This window comes from Calliphora vicina, chromosome 3 (genome assembly GCF_958450345.1).
Source record: "Calliphora vicina chromosome 3, idCalVici1.1, whole genome shotgun sequence".
NCBI classification, from domain to species: Eukaryota; Metazoa; Arthropoda; class Insecta; order Diptera; family Calliphoridae; genus Calliphora; species Calliphora vicina.
The window spans coordinates 28,746,978-28,760,748 of NC_088782.1; the positions used below are offsets into that span (position 1 = coordinate 28,746,978).

At 29.0% G+C, this 13,771-nt stretch overlaps 1 protein-coding gene across 6 annotated transcripts in view; it reads right to left on the minus strand.

The window, feature by feature from the left end:
• The window catches only part of Mp (Multiplexin), a 754,200-nt gene that overhangs the window by 123,752 nt on the left and 616,677 nt on the right, over positions 1–13,771 (minus strand). For 3 of the 6 annotated variants that reach the window (XM_065503878.1, XM_065503874.1, XM_065503875.1), the window contains 2 exons: positions 11,861–11,983; positions 922–948 (listed from right to left, as the gene is read on the minus strand). In XM_065503878.1, the coding sequence (XP_065359950.1) occupies positions 922–948; positions 11,861–11,983 (150 nt within the window). The remainder of the gene's footprint in view (positions 1–921; positions 949–11,860; positions 11,984–13,771) is intronic. The other 3 variants (XM_065503879.1, XM_065503877.1, XM_065503876.1) reach the window with 1 other exon arrangement.

The window sequence follows — 13,771 nt, forward strand, 5'->3', positions numbered from 1 at the left end:
AGACATTTACTTTTTTTCTTTTTTTGCAACAAGTTTAATAATGTTTAACAAATTGTAAGTGTTAACATACAACATGAATAATATTTGGTGTAAACAACAAAAAAAACATAAAATAAACGTGATTGCTGCGTATTTGTTATCTGTTGGGAATATTGACACCTGCTCGTATGGATGTGACAAATTTAACAACAATAACAAGCAAAAAAAATACATAAATGAAATATTTCAACAATATAATGTGACTCAGAAAAAAAATCACAACGACATTTAAATAAAAGTGTCAAACATTTTTTTTAGAATTAAAGATAATAAACAATAGAGAATAAAAAAGTGAAAGGTAGCTGCCTCTATTTATTGACAGCTATAGAATGTTAAATGAAATTAAAAGCATTTAATGAGTTAATATGTTTACATAATTAAAATATGTTAAGAAATCCTCAAAAAAAAATACATTTGAAACTGCACAATAAATTTATATCGAATACATTTGTTTTAAATTTGTGTTCTGGACAATAATTTCATATCGAAAACATTTCTTTTAAATTTGTGTTTCTATTCAAATAGTGAGTGTTTGAAAATAATTTCCATAATTTAAATGTTTAAATATAATTGTTATTTAAAAACATGTTAACACACAAATGTAAAATATTCCCTCAGTTATTTCCCCAATGCTCCATTCAATCACAAACATTAAATAAAACAATTGAAAATTCATTTTATTTATAGCAAAATAAATATTAAAACAAATATGTATGAAAAATACTATAAACAAATATTTAAACTGCAAATATTTATTTGCATTACATGCACATAGAGAAAATTATTTATTTATTTGTTTTTTTTATTTTGCAAACTTTTATTTAACAAAGTTGGAAAAAAAATTATAAACAATAAAAACTATATACTCGAAAAAATATTTACCGTTTCATATTCCGGAGCTGTTGTAAACTATTGAAATTGAATTGCAGAAATTACGGAAAATATAAAAAAAAACACAGAAACAAATAAGATTTTTTTTTTAAATGTTTCAAAGTGCTGAAATAGTTATTGGAAATATGGCTAATAGTTTTTAATTTGTTCATTTAAATTTCCTGTTCTGTTTTTGTTTTTTTTTTAATTTCAAATTTAAATATTTTAAATAAAAAAAAATTTTAATAATTTGCATGAAAAATTATTAGTAACTAAATGATAATTATTTAAACCTCAACAAAAAAAATAACAAAATTATTCATATTAATTTGCAAATAGCTGTTAAAACGAAAAAATGAAAAAACTCAAATGTTTTTAAAAAAAATGTTTGCTGTTTATTGAACTCTTGTTTGTGCTTGTATGGTGAAAGTTTAAAATATTTGTTTGTCTGTTTAATAATTTATGAGTACTTATGTATAAAGGAAAATATTTGTTTTGTTGTTTATCGTTTTATTTATAGTAATAAAATTGTGTTATTTTTTAACTCATTTTGGTAGCAGTTTAATTGAGTTTACTGGTGGTATGAGTGTTTTGTATTCCAAATAATGTTCATACGCTGCGTGTTTGTATTATTTCAAGCAAAAATTTTTTTTGTATAAAAAAAGTGGAAATGTATAACTATTTTGGTAAACTATTAATGTTCTTTTAAAGCCTACAAAATTAAGTTAAATTTTCGAGAAAAAAACATCGCAATTTAACATTTTATGAAAATGTGGAATTTAACACTTTTAAATTTCAAAAACATTTTACAAAGTTGAAGTTATGGATTTTAAATGGAAACTTATCAAAATATTAAAAAAAAAATACATTAATGATTGTAAACTATAGTAACCATAAATATAATGCAGCATGTTTTGTTTAATCGTGTTAAATTTTTAACAATTCTACTTAAAACTTGTCACTTACAACTTTGTAGCATCAAATTAAAAAACTCCACTAGAACTAAACTAGAACCTGAACTAAAACCTAAACTAAAACCTGAACTAGAACCTGAACAGGAACCTCAACTAGAACCTGAACTAGAACCTGAACTAGAACCTGAAATAGTATCTGAAATAGAACTTGAAATAGAACCTGAACTAGAACCTGAACTAGAACCTGAACTAGGACCTGAAATAGAATCTGAAATAGAACTTGAACTAGAACCTGAACTATACCCTGAACCAGAACCTAAACTAGAAACTGAACTAGAAACTGAACTAAAACCTGAACTGGAATCTGAACTAGAACCTGAACTATAACCTGAAATAGAATCTGAAATAGAACTTGAAATAGAACCTGAACTAGAACCTGAACTAGACCTTGGACTAGAACCTGAAATAGAATCTGAAATAGAACTTGAACTAGAACATGAACTATATACCCTGAACTAGAACCTAAACTAGAAACTGAACTAGAAACTGAACTAAAACCTGAACTGGAATCTGAACTAGAACCTGAACTATAACCTGAAATAGAATCTGAAATAGAACTTGAAATAGAACCTGAACTATCACCAGAACTAGAACCTGAACTAGAAATAGAACCTGGACTAGAACCTGAAATAGAATCTGAAATAGAACTTGAAATAGAACCTGAACTAGAACCTGAACTAGAACCTGAACTAGTACCTGAACTAGAACCTGAACTAGAACCTAAAATAGAATCTGAAATAGAACTTGAACTATAACCTGACCTAGAACTTAAACTAGAAACTGAACTAGAAACTGAACTTAAACCTGAACTATCACCAGAACTAGAACCTGAACTATCACCTGAACTAGAAACTGAACTAGGACCTTAACTAGAACCTGAACTAGGACCTGAACTATAACCTGAACTAGAACCTGAATTAGAACCTGAAATAGAATCTGAAATAGAACTTGAACTAGAAACTGAAACAGAATCTGAAATAGAACTTGAACTAGAACCTGAACTACAACCTGACCTAGAACATAAACTAGAAACTGAACTTAAACCTTAACTATCACCAGAACTAGAACCTGAATTAGAACCTGAACTAGAACCTGAACTAGGACCTGAACTATAACCTGAAATAGAATCTGAAATAGAACTTGAACTAGAACTTGAACTATAACCTGACCTAGAACTTAAACTAGAAACTGAACTAGAAACTGAACTAAAACCTGAACTATCACCAGAACTAGAACCTGAACTAGAACCTGAACTAGAACCTGAACTAGAACCTGAACTAGGACCTGAACTATAACCTGAACTAGAACCTGAATTAGAACCTGAACTAGAACCTGAACTATAACCTGAACTAGAACCTGAATTAGAACCTGGACTAGAATCTGAAATAGAATCTGAAATAGAACTTGAAATAGAACCTGAACTATCACCAGAACTAGAACCTGAACTAGAACCTGAACTATAACCTGAACTAGAACCTGGACTAGAACCTGAAATAGAATCTGAAATAGAACTTGAAATAGAACATGAACTATAACCTGAACTAGAACCTGGACTAGAACCTGAAATAGAATCTGAAATAGAACTTGAAATAGAACCTGAACTATCACCAGAACTAGAACCTGAACTAGAACCTGAACTAGAACCTGAACTACAAATGGAACTAGAACCAGAACTAGAACGTGATTTAGAACCTGAACTAGAACCTAAACTACAAATGGAACTAGAACCAGAACTAGAACGTGATTTAGAACCTGAACTAGAACTTGAACTAGGACCTGAACTAGAACTTGACCTATAACCTGAACTATAACCTGAACTAGAACTTGAACTAGAAACTGAACTAAAACCTAAACTAGAACCTAAACTAGAATCTGAACTAGAACCTGAACTAGAACCTGAAGTAGAACCTGGAATAGAACCTGAACTAAAACCTGAACTAGATCCTGAAATAGAACCTGAACTATAACCTGAAATGGAACGTGAACTAGAACCTGAAGTAGGACCTGAACTAGAACCTGAACTAGAACCTGAACTAGAACCTGAACTAGAACCTGAACTAGAACCTGAACTATAACCTGAACTAGAACTTGAACTATAACCTGAACTATAACCTGGACTAGCACCTAAACTAGCACCTGAACTAGAACCTGACACAGTATACATTTATTTAACTGGATATTTAAAAATATAAAACCTGTTTTAAAGACAGACAACAACGATTTCCGCTTGAAATATTTTCTCATAGAAGAGACACATACAAAAGGATACAAAATTTAATTTCCATTAAGAAACCCATAATAGATACACAAACACACTCTAAACCATAGTCAAATACCCTAAAATATGAAAGCAGGAAACAAGCGAAAACTAAAAAAATGCTAAATTGCAGGGAAAAAAGGCCAGAGATTTTATGTAATTCAAAAGAAAATTTTCTTCATAGCGGATCTTGTGTTTTCAAGCACCAACCAACAGCATACACTTGATTCACTTAAAACAAACAACGGCAACTATGACACAGAATGAAAGAAACGTTTGTAAGGAAATAAAAGGTAAAAACACATGGAGCCAACATTAAGGGCAGAAAGTAAGAAAATCTTGTGCACTTTTTTTTGTATTGTGTAGGGGAGAATTAAATAAAAATAAAAGTAGGGGAGTGAAAAAAGTAAGTAGAAGTATTGAAAAGAAGGGTTTGTTTGTTATGAAAATATGCTCCACTTGAAGAAAGCATCTACTGACATAATCTTGTTAAAGCTTTTCGGGTCCCTTTTCTTAAACTATTTCTTTTTTTTGTATTATTTATTTTGTTTTCTTTTTATTTATTTAAACAAATACACTAAGATAGCCCCTATTTAGTTTCAAAAATTTTACAATTTCCTAACAGTGCTTTGAACAGTTACTTTCTGGCAGCGCATTGACGATATTATTTTGCCCTAACGCCAACATTTATTTATGTTTTATTTGCAATTGTTTTTTCTTTTACATTTATTTAAGGTTTTATTTTTTGCCTTAACAATTTGCCACAAAATTGTAAGGGTATTTATTTCGCAAACAAAAAACAAACATATTATTTTAAATTTCTTTTAGTTTTTTTTGCACAAATCAAATGGCGTTCTACTCATATCATGTTTTCTTTTTCAGCATGAAAACACGTTACAAAAAGATAAAGGACAAACAAGTGAAAATAAAAGATAAACAAAAAGGACTTTTCATTATATTCGTTTTTTTTGTTTGTTTGTTTATCCTTTTTATCAAAGGATATCGAAATTTAACGGTTTTATTGTTATGTTGAAAACAAACGGCGTAGTAGTATGGGTCTCTTTTCTGATTTTTGTAACTCTTTTTGATTAGATATTTATATCAGGTCAAATGGGAAGATTGCTTTTTTTTGAACGCACTCCTAAAGACACTCCTTAACTTAAATGAAGCAATTTGATCATAGAGTTGGACAACTATTATTAGATGTATGACTTTAAACTTCGGGATTTACAATAGATGGTGTATCTTTTGAATGCGGTTTTTGATAACTTATATGTAATTTTGAAGGGTATATATCTGCTGTGAATCCCTTCCAACCAGCCGAATCGACACCAAAGCCAAATATTCATGGCGCTAAGTTATTGATCTGTATCTGGTGGGAGAATAACGATCCTATCTATCATGAGGTGCTGAGCAGACCATCGCACAGTGGTATGAGAATAAAAAAAGATGGAAATAAATATGTAACTTCTAAACCCTTACGCCGATTTGAATGAAATTTCACATTCACTTCACAAAAGTGGAAGTGTAGTCGAGTTTAAGTTTTGAATTTTGGCCTCATGAGCCCACCAGGAGCGGGACCAGGGGTTCCCAAAGTAAGACACCAGACGTATGTTCAATGGTATGTAGCTATCAATTATCTCTAATAGCTCAGGAGATATTCGCATTTGAAAATTTAATTTTCAACATTTTTACCCACCCTACTCCAGTTTTTTGGTGACCGCGGTTCCAAATATTCCCCGATTTTATCCATTTTTCTTTTATAGGATTAACAATAGATCTACATAGCAAATAAAGAAAGAAAATCATGACTGAGTCCAAAGTTACATGCATTTGAATTTAAATTAAAAAAGGCGATTTTTCGCAATTTTTTTTGGGAAAAAAGTACTTTTATTCTTTTTAAGTTATCTATGAAATTTCTAAGAGGATGTATAATGAATTTGTACTTTTTGAAAAGCTAACTTTACGCCAAATATTCTAAATGAAAAAAAAATTATAATTTTTGATACCGAGGGTACCAGGTCCATTCAAAAAATTCCTATTTTTTATGTAAAATTCAACTTTAGGGCAAAAATTCTCAAATCGCATACTCGATATCAAAATATAGTAAGCTATTTTAGATGGCCCAATAAGTTCTTAATTATTTTATAAAGGGTTCCGATAACCCCGCCACTGGTATGGATATTAGCCAAAAAACGAACAAAACCCATTTTTGGGATTTTTCAAGATTTTTTTGGGAATTGCGGGATACTTGATAACAAATTTCACAATTTGTTTTTATTTTTCCAGTTTAAATAGAAAAATCTACATAACTGTGAAATTTCATTAAAAAATATTCATAAATAAAAATCTATGCAAAATTCAATAAAAAGCATTTTTTGTCATATTTTTCAAAAAAGTATTATATGAATTTTTTAATTGTCAAAAAATTTTTATATACATTTTTGAAAATTAGACAAAATCCTCTATCCATTGATATATAACATGTCTACCTTATGTTTTTTACGTGTCAAATAAATTAGGGAAAACTAAACAACTCGCTGAGAATTTACCTTAAATCGGAACACAAACGAAGAAATAGGATCATTTTAAAAATTGAACATACCTGAGGTGTCCTACTTTGGGAACCCCTGGTGCGCTCATGAGGTCCAAATTCAAAACTTAAACTCGACTACACTTCCTCTTTGCGCATGTGAAATTTCATTCAAATCGTTGGTTGGTTTTTCACCGCCATATGTCAATTTTGAAACCATGTCTTTTTTCAAAATTTTACCTCTAGCAAAAAATGGGGCAAGAACGGGCAGCTGAAAATTTTTGCATTAGGTAGAGGAATAATCAAAGAACTTATTTTGAAAATATGGCAAAAATAGAAATTGATAGTTTTTTTTTATTTTCCATCAAAGTTGTGAAATATTGAAAAAATGTATAGTTGGTAAACATCGTTTGGAACCAAGCCTTTTTACAAGGGCAAGGACGGGCAGCTGCGAATTTTTGCATTAGGTAAAGGACTAATCAAAGAACTTATTTTGAAAATATGGCAAATATAGAAATGGATAGTTTTTTATTTTTCTTCAATTTGGAAAAATATTGAAAAAATGGATAGTTGGTAAGTATCGATTTACCTGGACAAATACAAAGCAAATAGTACAATTTTTGTTTATTCTTCTCTTAATAAATATATCTATCAAAAGAATCAAAAATAATGACTATCAGTTACATAATTACCTAAAAATTATCTATTTTTTTGAAAACTGAAAATCAGTCAACTTTGAAGGGCTATATCTTCTGAACTAAAAATCTGATTATAATAACTGAAATCGTTGGACAATTTACTGTAAAATAGGTTTATTCATTATTTTTTAGAGACACGTGAAATTTTGATTTTTGCAACCGCACTTGTTCTACTGGCGCCTCTGTGCATCGCGCCACGTCCACCTACTATTTGATTCGATCGATGCAGAGCGCTCTCTCTGGAATACGCTTAACTTTGCAACAGATATTGGCTTGATTCGTTCTTGTCCTAAAAAGATGAGCAGTTCTTTTCGCTCGGAATCCATATGTTGTCAGAAAGATGGTAAAAGGTCATAGCTTAAAATGGCCAATACTTTGAATAAATCTATATTATGCAAATGTTGGAAAACAAAAGCTAAAATCCTTAATTTTTAAGTCATACGCCCAATAAAGTTATACTTTTAAGTTATTCGAGGTTATTCTATCTATATATTTTACATAAAATCTACTTTCCATTTCGAGAGTTATTATCAGTAGTTGATATTATTTGCATTCAAACAAATTCAAACATTTAAACAATTTAAAAGTTCCGAAATAACAATTATGTGTTCATTTATTGCAAATAATAGCTGAACAAATTTAAATCCCTCAAATTGTATTAGTGAGAATCAAGTCCGTACTTATAACACCACATATTACCAATCGAAAATATTACAATTAAACAATTACTACAGTTTTTATTATTCTTAGTAATTTTTCTTGTTTCTAACAAAACGAATTATAAATCCTTTTATTAAATATGTGTGTTTTCAAATTAAATCCTTTTTGTGTGCAAATGGTTTTCTAATTAAAAAATATATATTTTTTTACAAATTGTATTGTACTCATCCTCATCAAAGTATGTTTATTTATGTAACGAATGTGTTGCAAGCACAATACAATTATTATTTACTTATAATTTTTGCTATATGCTGAATAAATGTGTTACATTTCTATGTACAATCAAGAGCATAAAAATAGAATATGATATGATTATATCAAGTACATACATTTGATATTACGTTTCCACTATGATCAATGCAAGTTGTTATGAATATCATTTTCAAGGTTTCAAATATGTTCGATCTTGTTATTTGAATATGTGAATCTATTAAACTTATTCCAAATATTTTTGTACCAAATATTAATATGATTTTATACCAAACGATGGATTTTACCTGTATAATTTACATTTCGAATAAATGCCTCATATACATTTTAATATATTTATTAATCCTATACACCTGTCCATCCTTTGGCGGACGAAAGACAATTCCGAAGTTCTTATAAATTTGGCCTTTTCACATTTTTTGACAGACAATAACATTTTAAAATGCATTGACAAATTTCTCATTTTTAAGAAGGTTGCATATTAAAATTCACTTTAAATACCACTATCAATAATTCATAAAATTCAGACTTAAATAACTGTTGAAATTAGTATTTATGATACACCAAGCCCCCATATACATATGTGTTCCATATAGCCGTTTAGAAATTACAGATTTATTTTAATTTTTTTTGTAATTTCCCCACCATAATTCGTCATAGCTCCCATATAAAGCGCACTTCCTAAAATCACTCACTCACGAAAATAAATTATTGAAATTTTAAAAGAAAAATGTTTTTGCTCATTTACTTAGTGTAGGGTAAGATATGGTAGGGCTTGACCGACCACACTTTCTTACTTCTTTAATTTATCTAATGCACAGTGGGGAAATTAAAAAACAAATAAAAGAAGCTGTGCCGAATCTTACATACCCTTCACCCTGATAGACTAGTCGATAGTGTGCTGGACTATTGAACTGAGGGTTGCGGGTTCGATTCCCACCAGAGACTCTATATGTAGCTGCAGACAAGCAAAACGCTTCGTAGTTTGTGTTTGATTTAAAAAAAAATATTATATGTACTTTAAAAATTTTAAATATTTATTTTTTTTTTTAATTTGTTGATGAAAAAAATTTTATGGCAAATTTTTTTTTTTAATTTTTTAAAAAAAAAAATGTTCATTTATTACTGAAAAAAATGTATGACAAACAAATTTTTTTGGTGAAAAAAATTCGGGTTAAGAAATATTTGTCCCGACTTGGACCCATTGTAGTTCCGACTAACTATATACGTCGCACAGTGGTATAAAAAAAATAGAGGGAAAGAAATATGTAACTTCTAAAAGGTAAGTCCGGTTTCAATGAAATTGCACATGCACAAATAGGAGGTGTTGTCGAGTTTAAGTTTTGAACTTGGACCTCAGTGCCCATCAAAGGCGCCAACAAGGGTCCTCAAAATAGGACACCTTATTTCTTCGTTTGTGTTATGAAAAAATTACACACATAGAATCCCTTCATCGAGCACTACAAAATACTAGCTATCAATTATCTCTTATAGCTTAGAAGATATTCCCATTTGAAAATTAAATTTTCAACATTTTTACCCACCCTACTCCAGTTTTTTGATAACAGAGGATCCAAATATTTCCCGATTTTCTACAATTTTCCTTTATTGGAGTAACAACACATTTATGTGTCAAACAGAAAAAAAGAAAAGTTGTATGCATTCGAATTTAAAAAAATTAAAAAAATAGATTTTCCGCTCATTTCTTTAGAGTTATCGCAAAAAATTTCTAAGAGAATGTGTAAGGAATTTATACTTTTTGAAAAGCTAACTTTTTATAAAATGTTTTATATGAAAAAGAATTTGAAATATGTTGATACCGAGGCCACCAGGTTCATTCAAAAACGTCAATTTTTTATGTAAAATTCAAATTTAGGGTAAAAATTCTCAAATCGCATATTCGATATCAAAATGTAATAATCGATTTTAGATGGCCCAATATGTTTTTAATTAATTTGTAAAGGTTTTTGATAACCCCGACCCTGGTATGGATATTATAGCCAAAAAACTAAAAATTTCCATTTTAGGGATTTTTCATCACTTTAGGGCAGTAATGCGCAGCCCATACCACAATTGTGGAAAATAAAATCACACGTATTCTTATGCTCTTACATTTTAGTAGTCGTTGTCCACTCAACGAGACAACTAGGAATACGCATGAGCACTGGTGTATGACTTTTTCTTTATTTTTTCAGTTTTTGTATTTGTGTGTTTGTAGGTGCACTGAATAAAATAAAGAATTGAATGTGTTGGTGAGAGTAAGTGTATTGGTGAGAGGATTTATTTTTGCGAACCTCTGCTTTAGGGAATTGCGGGATTGCTGGTAATAAATTTCAAAATTTGTTTTTATTTTTCTGTGAAATTTCGCTAAAAACTATTCATAAATAAAAATTATATTTGAATTTTAAAAAATGTTTATCTATGAAAAAATTCAATAAAAAACATTTTTTTACAATTTTCGTTATTGGTTGAACTTTAAATACAAAAATTATTGAATAAATTATTTTCGTAATTGAAAACACATTTTTGTTATTTTTTCTGTTTTCAATTATCTATTCAATAATTTTTGTATTTAAAGTTCAACCAATAACGAAAAGTGTATATTCAATTGTCAAAATTATCAAATTCAAAACTCAAAATTCAATAGAAAATATCAGAAAATTTAGTTTTGAAACCAGTTCAAAATGTGATAAATGTTTGAATTGAAATATAATTTTTTCTGTGTAGACAGCGCCATCTTCTAGAAGTTTTATGAATAATGTAAGGGAAACACTAGAATGTTCTATTCAAAGTTTACAGTTAATGTTGTCATACTAATAAAGAATGTTGCTGTTATTTTTTATACGTAGTAGTTTCTACTGATAGAACTGTTTATTTAACATTATGAATATTGAAATAGATAATGCAATTAGTAGCAATATTTTTAACCCTAATCACCCTAACTTACCTAAATTATAAATATTTTTTACATCTAAATAAAAATATGCCATTTCTATGCCCTTGACTGTACACATTTTACGAAAATTGAAATAAATATTGTATTGTAAATAAAATAGTTTATATGGAAGTATGTATGAGTATCTATTGATTAAGTGTCTGTATGGTGATCTTTAATTATTTTGTTTGTATACAAACTATAGATTATATTTTAATAAACATAAAACAAATTAAATACATACAAATAAATAAATATAAATTATATGGAAATAAAATAATAAAAGAAAAAACTACAAACAAAATAACACAATTCTTGCACATGTTACACACTGAATACAGTGAGAAAAATTAAAAACGAAAACAAAAGTAAATAAATAGGATTCAGCAATCACATTTTTATAAAAAATAAATGATATAAATTCATTTTAAATGAATTTAATTGAATTGTCTTTTAAAAATTATTTTGGGGGATTTTCTCATTGTATTCTCTAGCATTACTTTTTTCGCGGGTAACATAAAATGAACATTCGTTTATAAATTAAAAAATAAGAAAAAAACATCCAATAAAAAAGATATCACGTAAAACAAAAAAAAAATAGATTTATTTGGAGCACACACTTACCGTAGGTGTATTGAGTAATGGTGGTAAATTATTTAATAAATTCGATGATTGTATATCAACACGTACTGGTGGTGCAATTGTTGTCGGTGGGGCGGGTGTGGCAATTGGTACCAATGTTCCAAGCTGCAAAGGAAAAGCAAAACCAAACACATAACAGATTAAAAAAATATATAGGAAATTGTTGAAATATTTATAGTGATCCTGCCAATATATATATTTTAATATTGCAAAGGTATTCATTTCGAAACATAATTTCCAAACTCAGAATTTAATTTCTTATCAACAGTTTTTTTTTTAAAATATAACTCTATATAATTTAAGTGCCTTTGTTATAATTGAATAATTGACCTCTGCTAGAAAAAAAGTAACTGAACATAAAAGTATTTTTAATCTTTTACAATAATATTTATCCTTTTTTCGCATTTAATAATATTTATGAGTTCTACTTGTATTTACAACATATTTTCAGCATCAATAAATTCTTTTGTAAATTGCTTTAAAATTACCATATAAAAACCTATACAGAGCGAAACAGAAATTCAGCTGAAAATAAAAACCAAGGAAAACTGTGAAACAGATTGTTTATCATGACCATAAAAACATTAAAAACTTAAGATTTATAGAAATATTATTAACATACTTGTACAATACGTTACAATATAATACTTTAAATGCATATAAATTAGATATTAACGGCGGCAGCAGGCTTACGCAGAAAAAAGGATTTTTTTCTAGAGAATCCTTTTTACAAATGATGTACTAGAGTGTGTGGCTAATCTTTTGGGTGAAATTATAATGTTTGAGAGTACCTTTCATAAGTATGAGCGATTATTTTTATACATTTTATTACTACCATTGCGAAGGATCTTGAAGTGGTGCACTAGAATGAATTTGATTCAATGTTACCATCTCTTATAATTTAACAATATTATCGCCATCGTGGTCCTCATCATCATCATCAGTTCTATCATAATGTGAGTTGAGCAGTGTTAAGTTGTTTGGTAGTAAGAGAAACAGTATGTGTGAGCGTTAACAACGTTACTAACAGAATGCGTAATTGTGTAAATGATAAATCGCTTTTTTCGCACATTTAAATCGTGCGTGTTGGTATGCATGAAATGAAGATGAAGCAAAAAATATACATACATACTGATATTTATAAGTAGAAGAAAAAAAACTTTAAGGAGTTCAACCACATTTCCCCATAGAGCTATTTGCAACACTCACACATTAGCACACATAAATTTATAGAAAATGAGGCGACCAGCTTGAGAAATATTAACATTTGGTTAGAATGCCTTACATTTCATATACATATTAACACGGTTGTCATAAAGTCGTATGTCATAAAATAATAACACTAAAACAAATGACTGCTGTGAGCAACCCTCATAAGTTAGTGTAATATTTCAAATTTGAGTCAGCTTGAAAAAGAAAAAAAAAATCTTTAAATTTTTTGTTTTTAATTTTCATATCAAAATTATAAATTTTTTTTTTTAATTTTTAGTGATAAAAATTTTAGCCAAATTTTTTTTTTAATTTAACAATTTTTTATACCCTACACCATGCGTTTGTGCAGATGTGTGTAACGCCCAAAAATATTGGTCTTACACCCACCTTAAAGTATTCCGATCGACTTAGAATCACTTTCTGAATCGATTAAACGACGTCCGTCCGTCTGGCTGGCTGGTTGGCTGGCTGTCCATGTAAACCTTGTGCGCAGAGTACAGGTCGCAATTTTGAAGATATTTCGATCAAATTTGGTACATATAATTTCCTCGGCCCAAGGACGAAGCATATTGAAACTGGCTGAAATCGGTTCATAATTTCACCTAGCCCCCATACAAATGTCCTCTCGAAATTGGACTTTATCGGTCATAAATGTTTAATTTATATATGTATCTACACAAA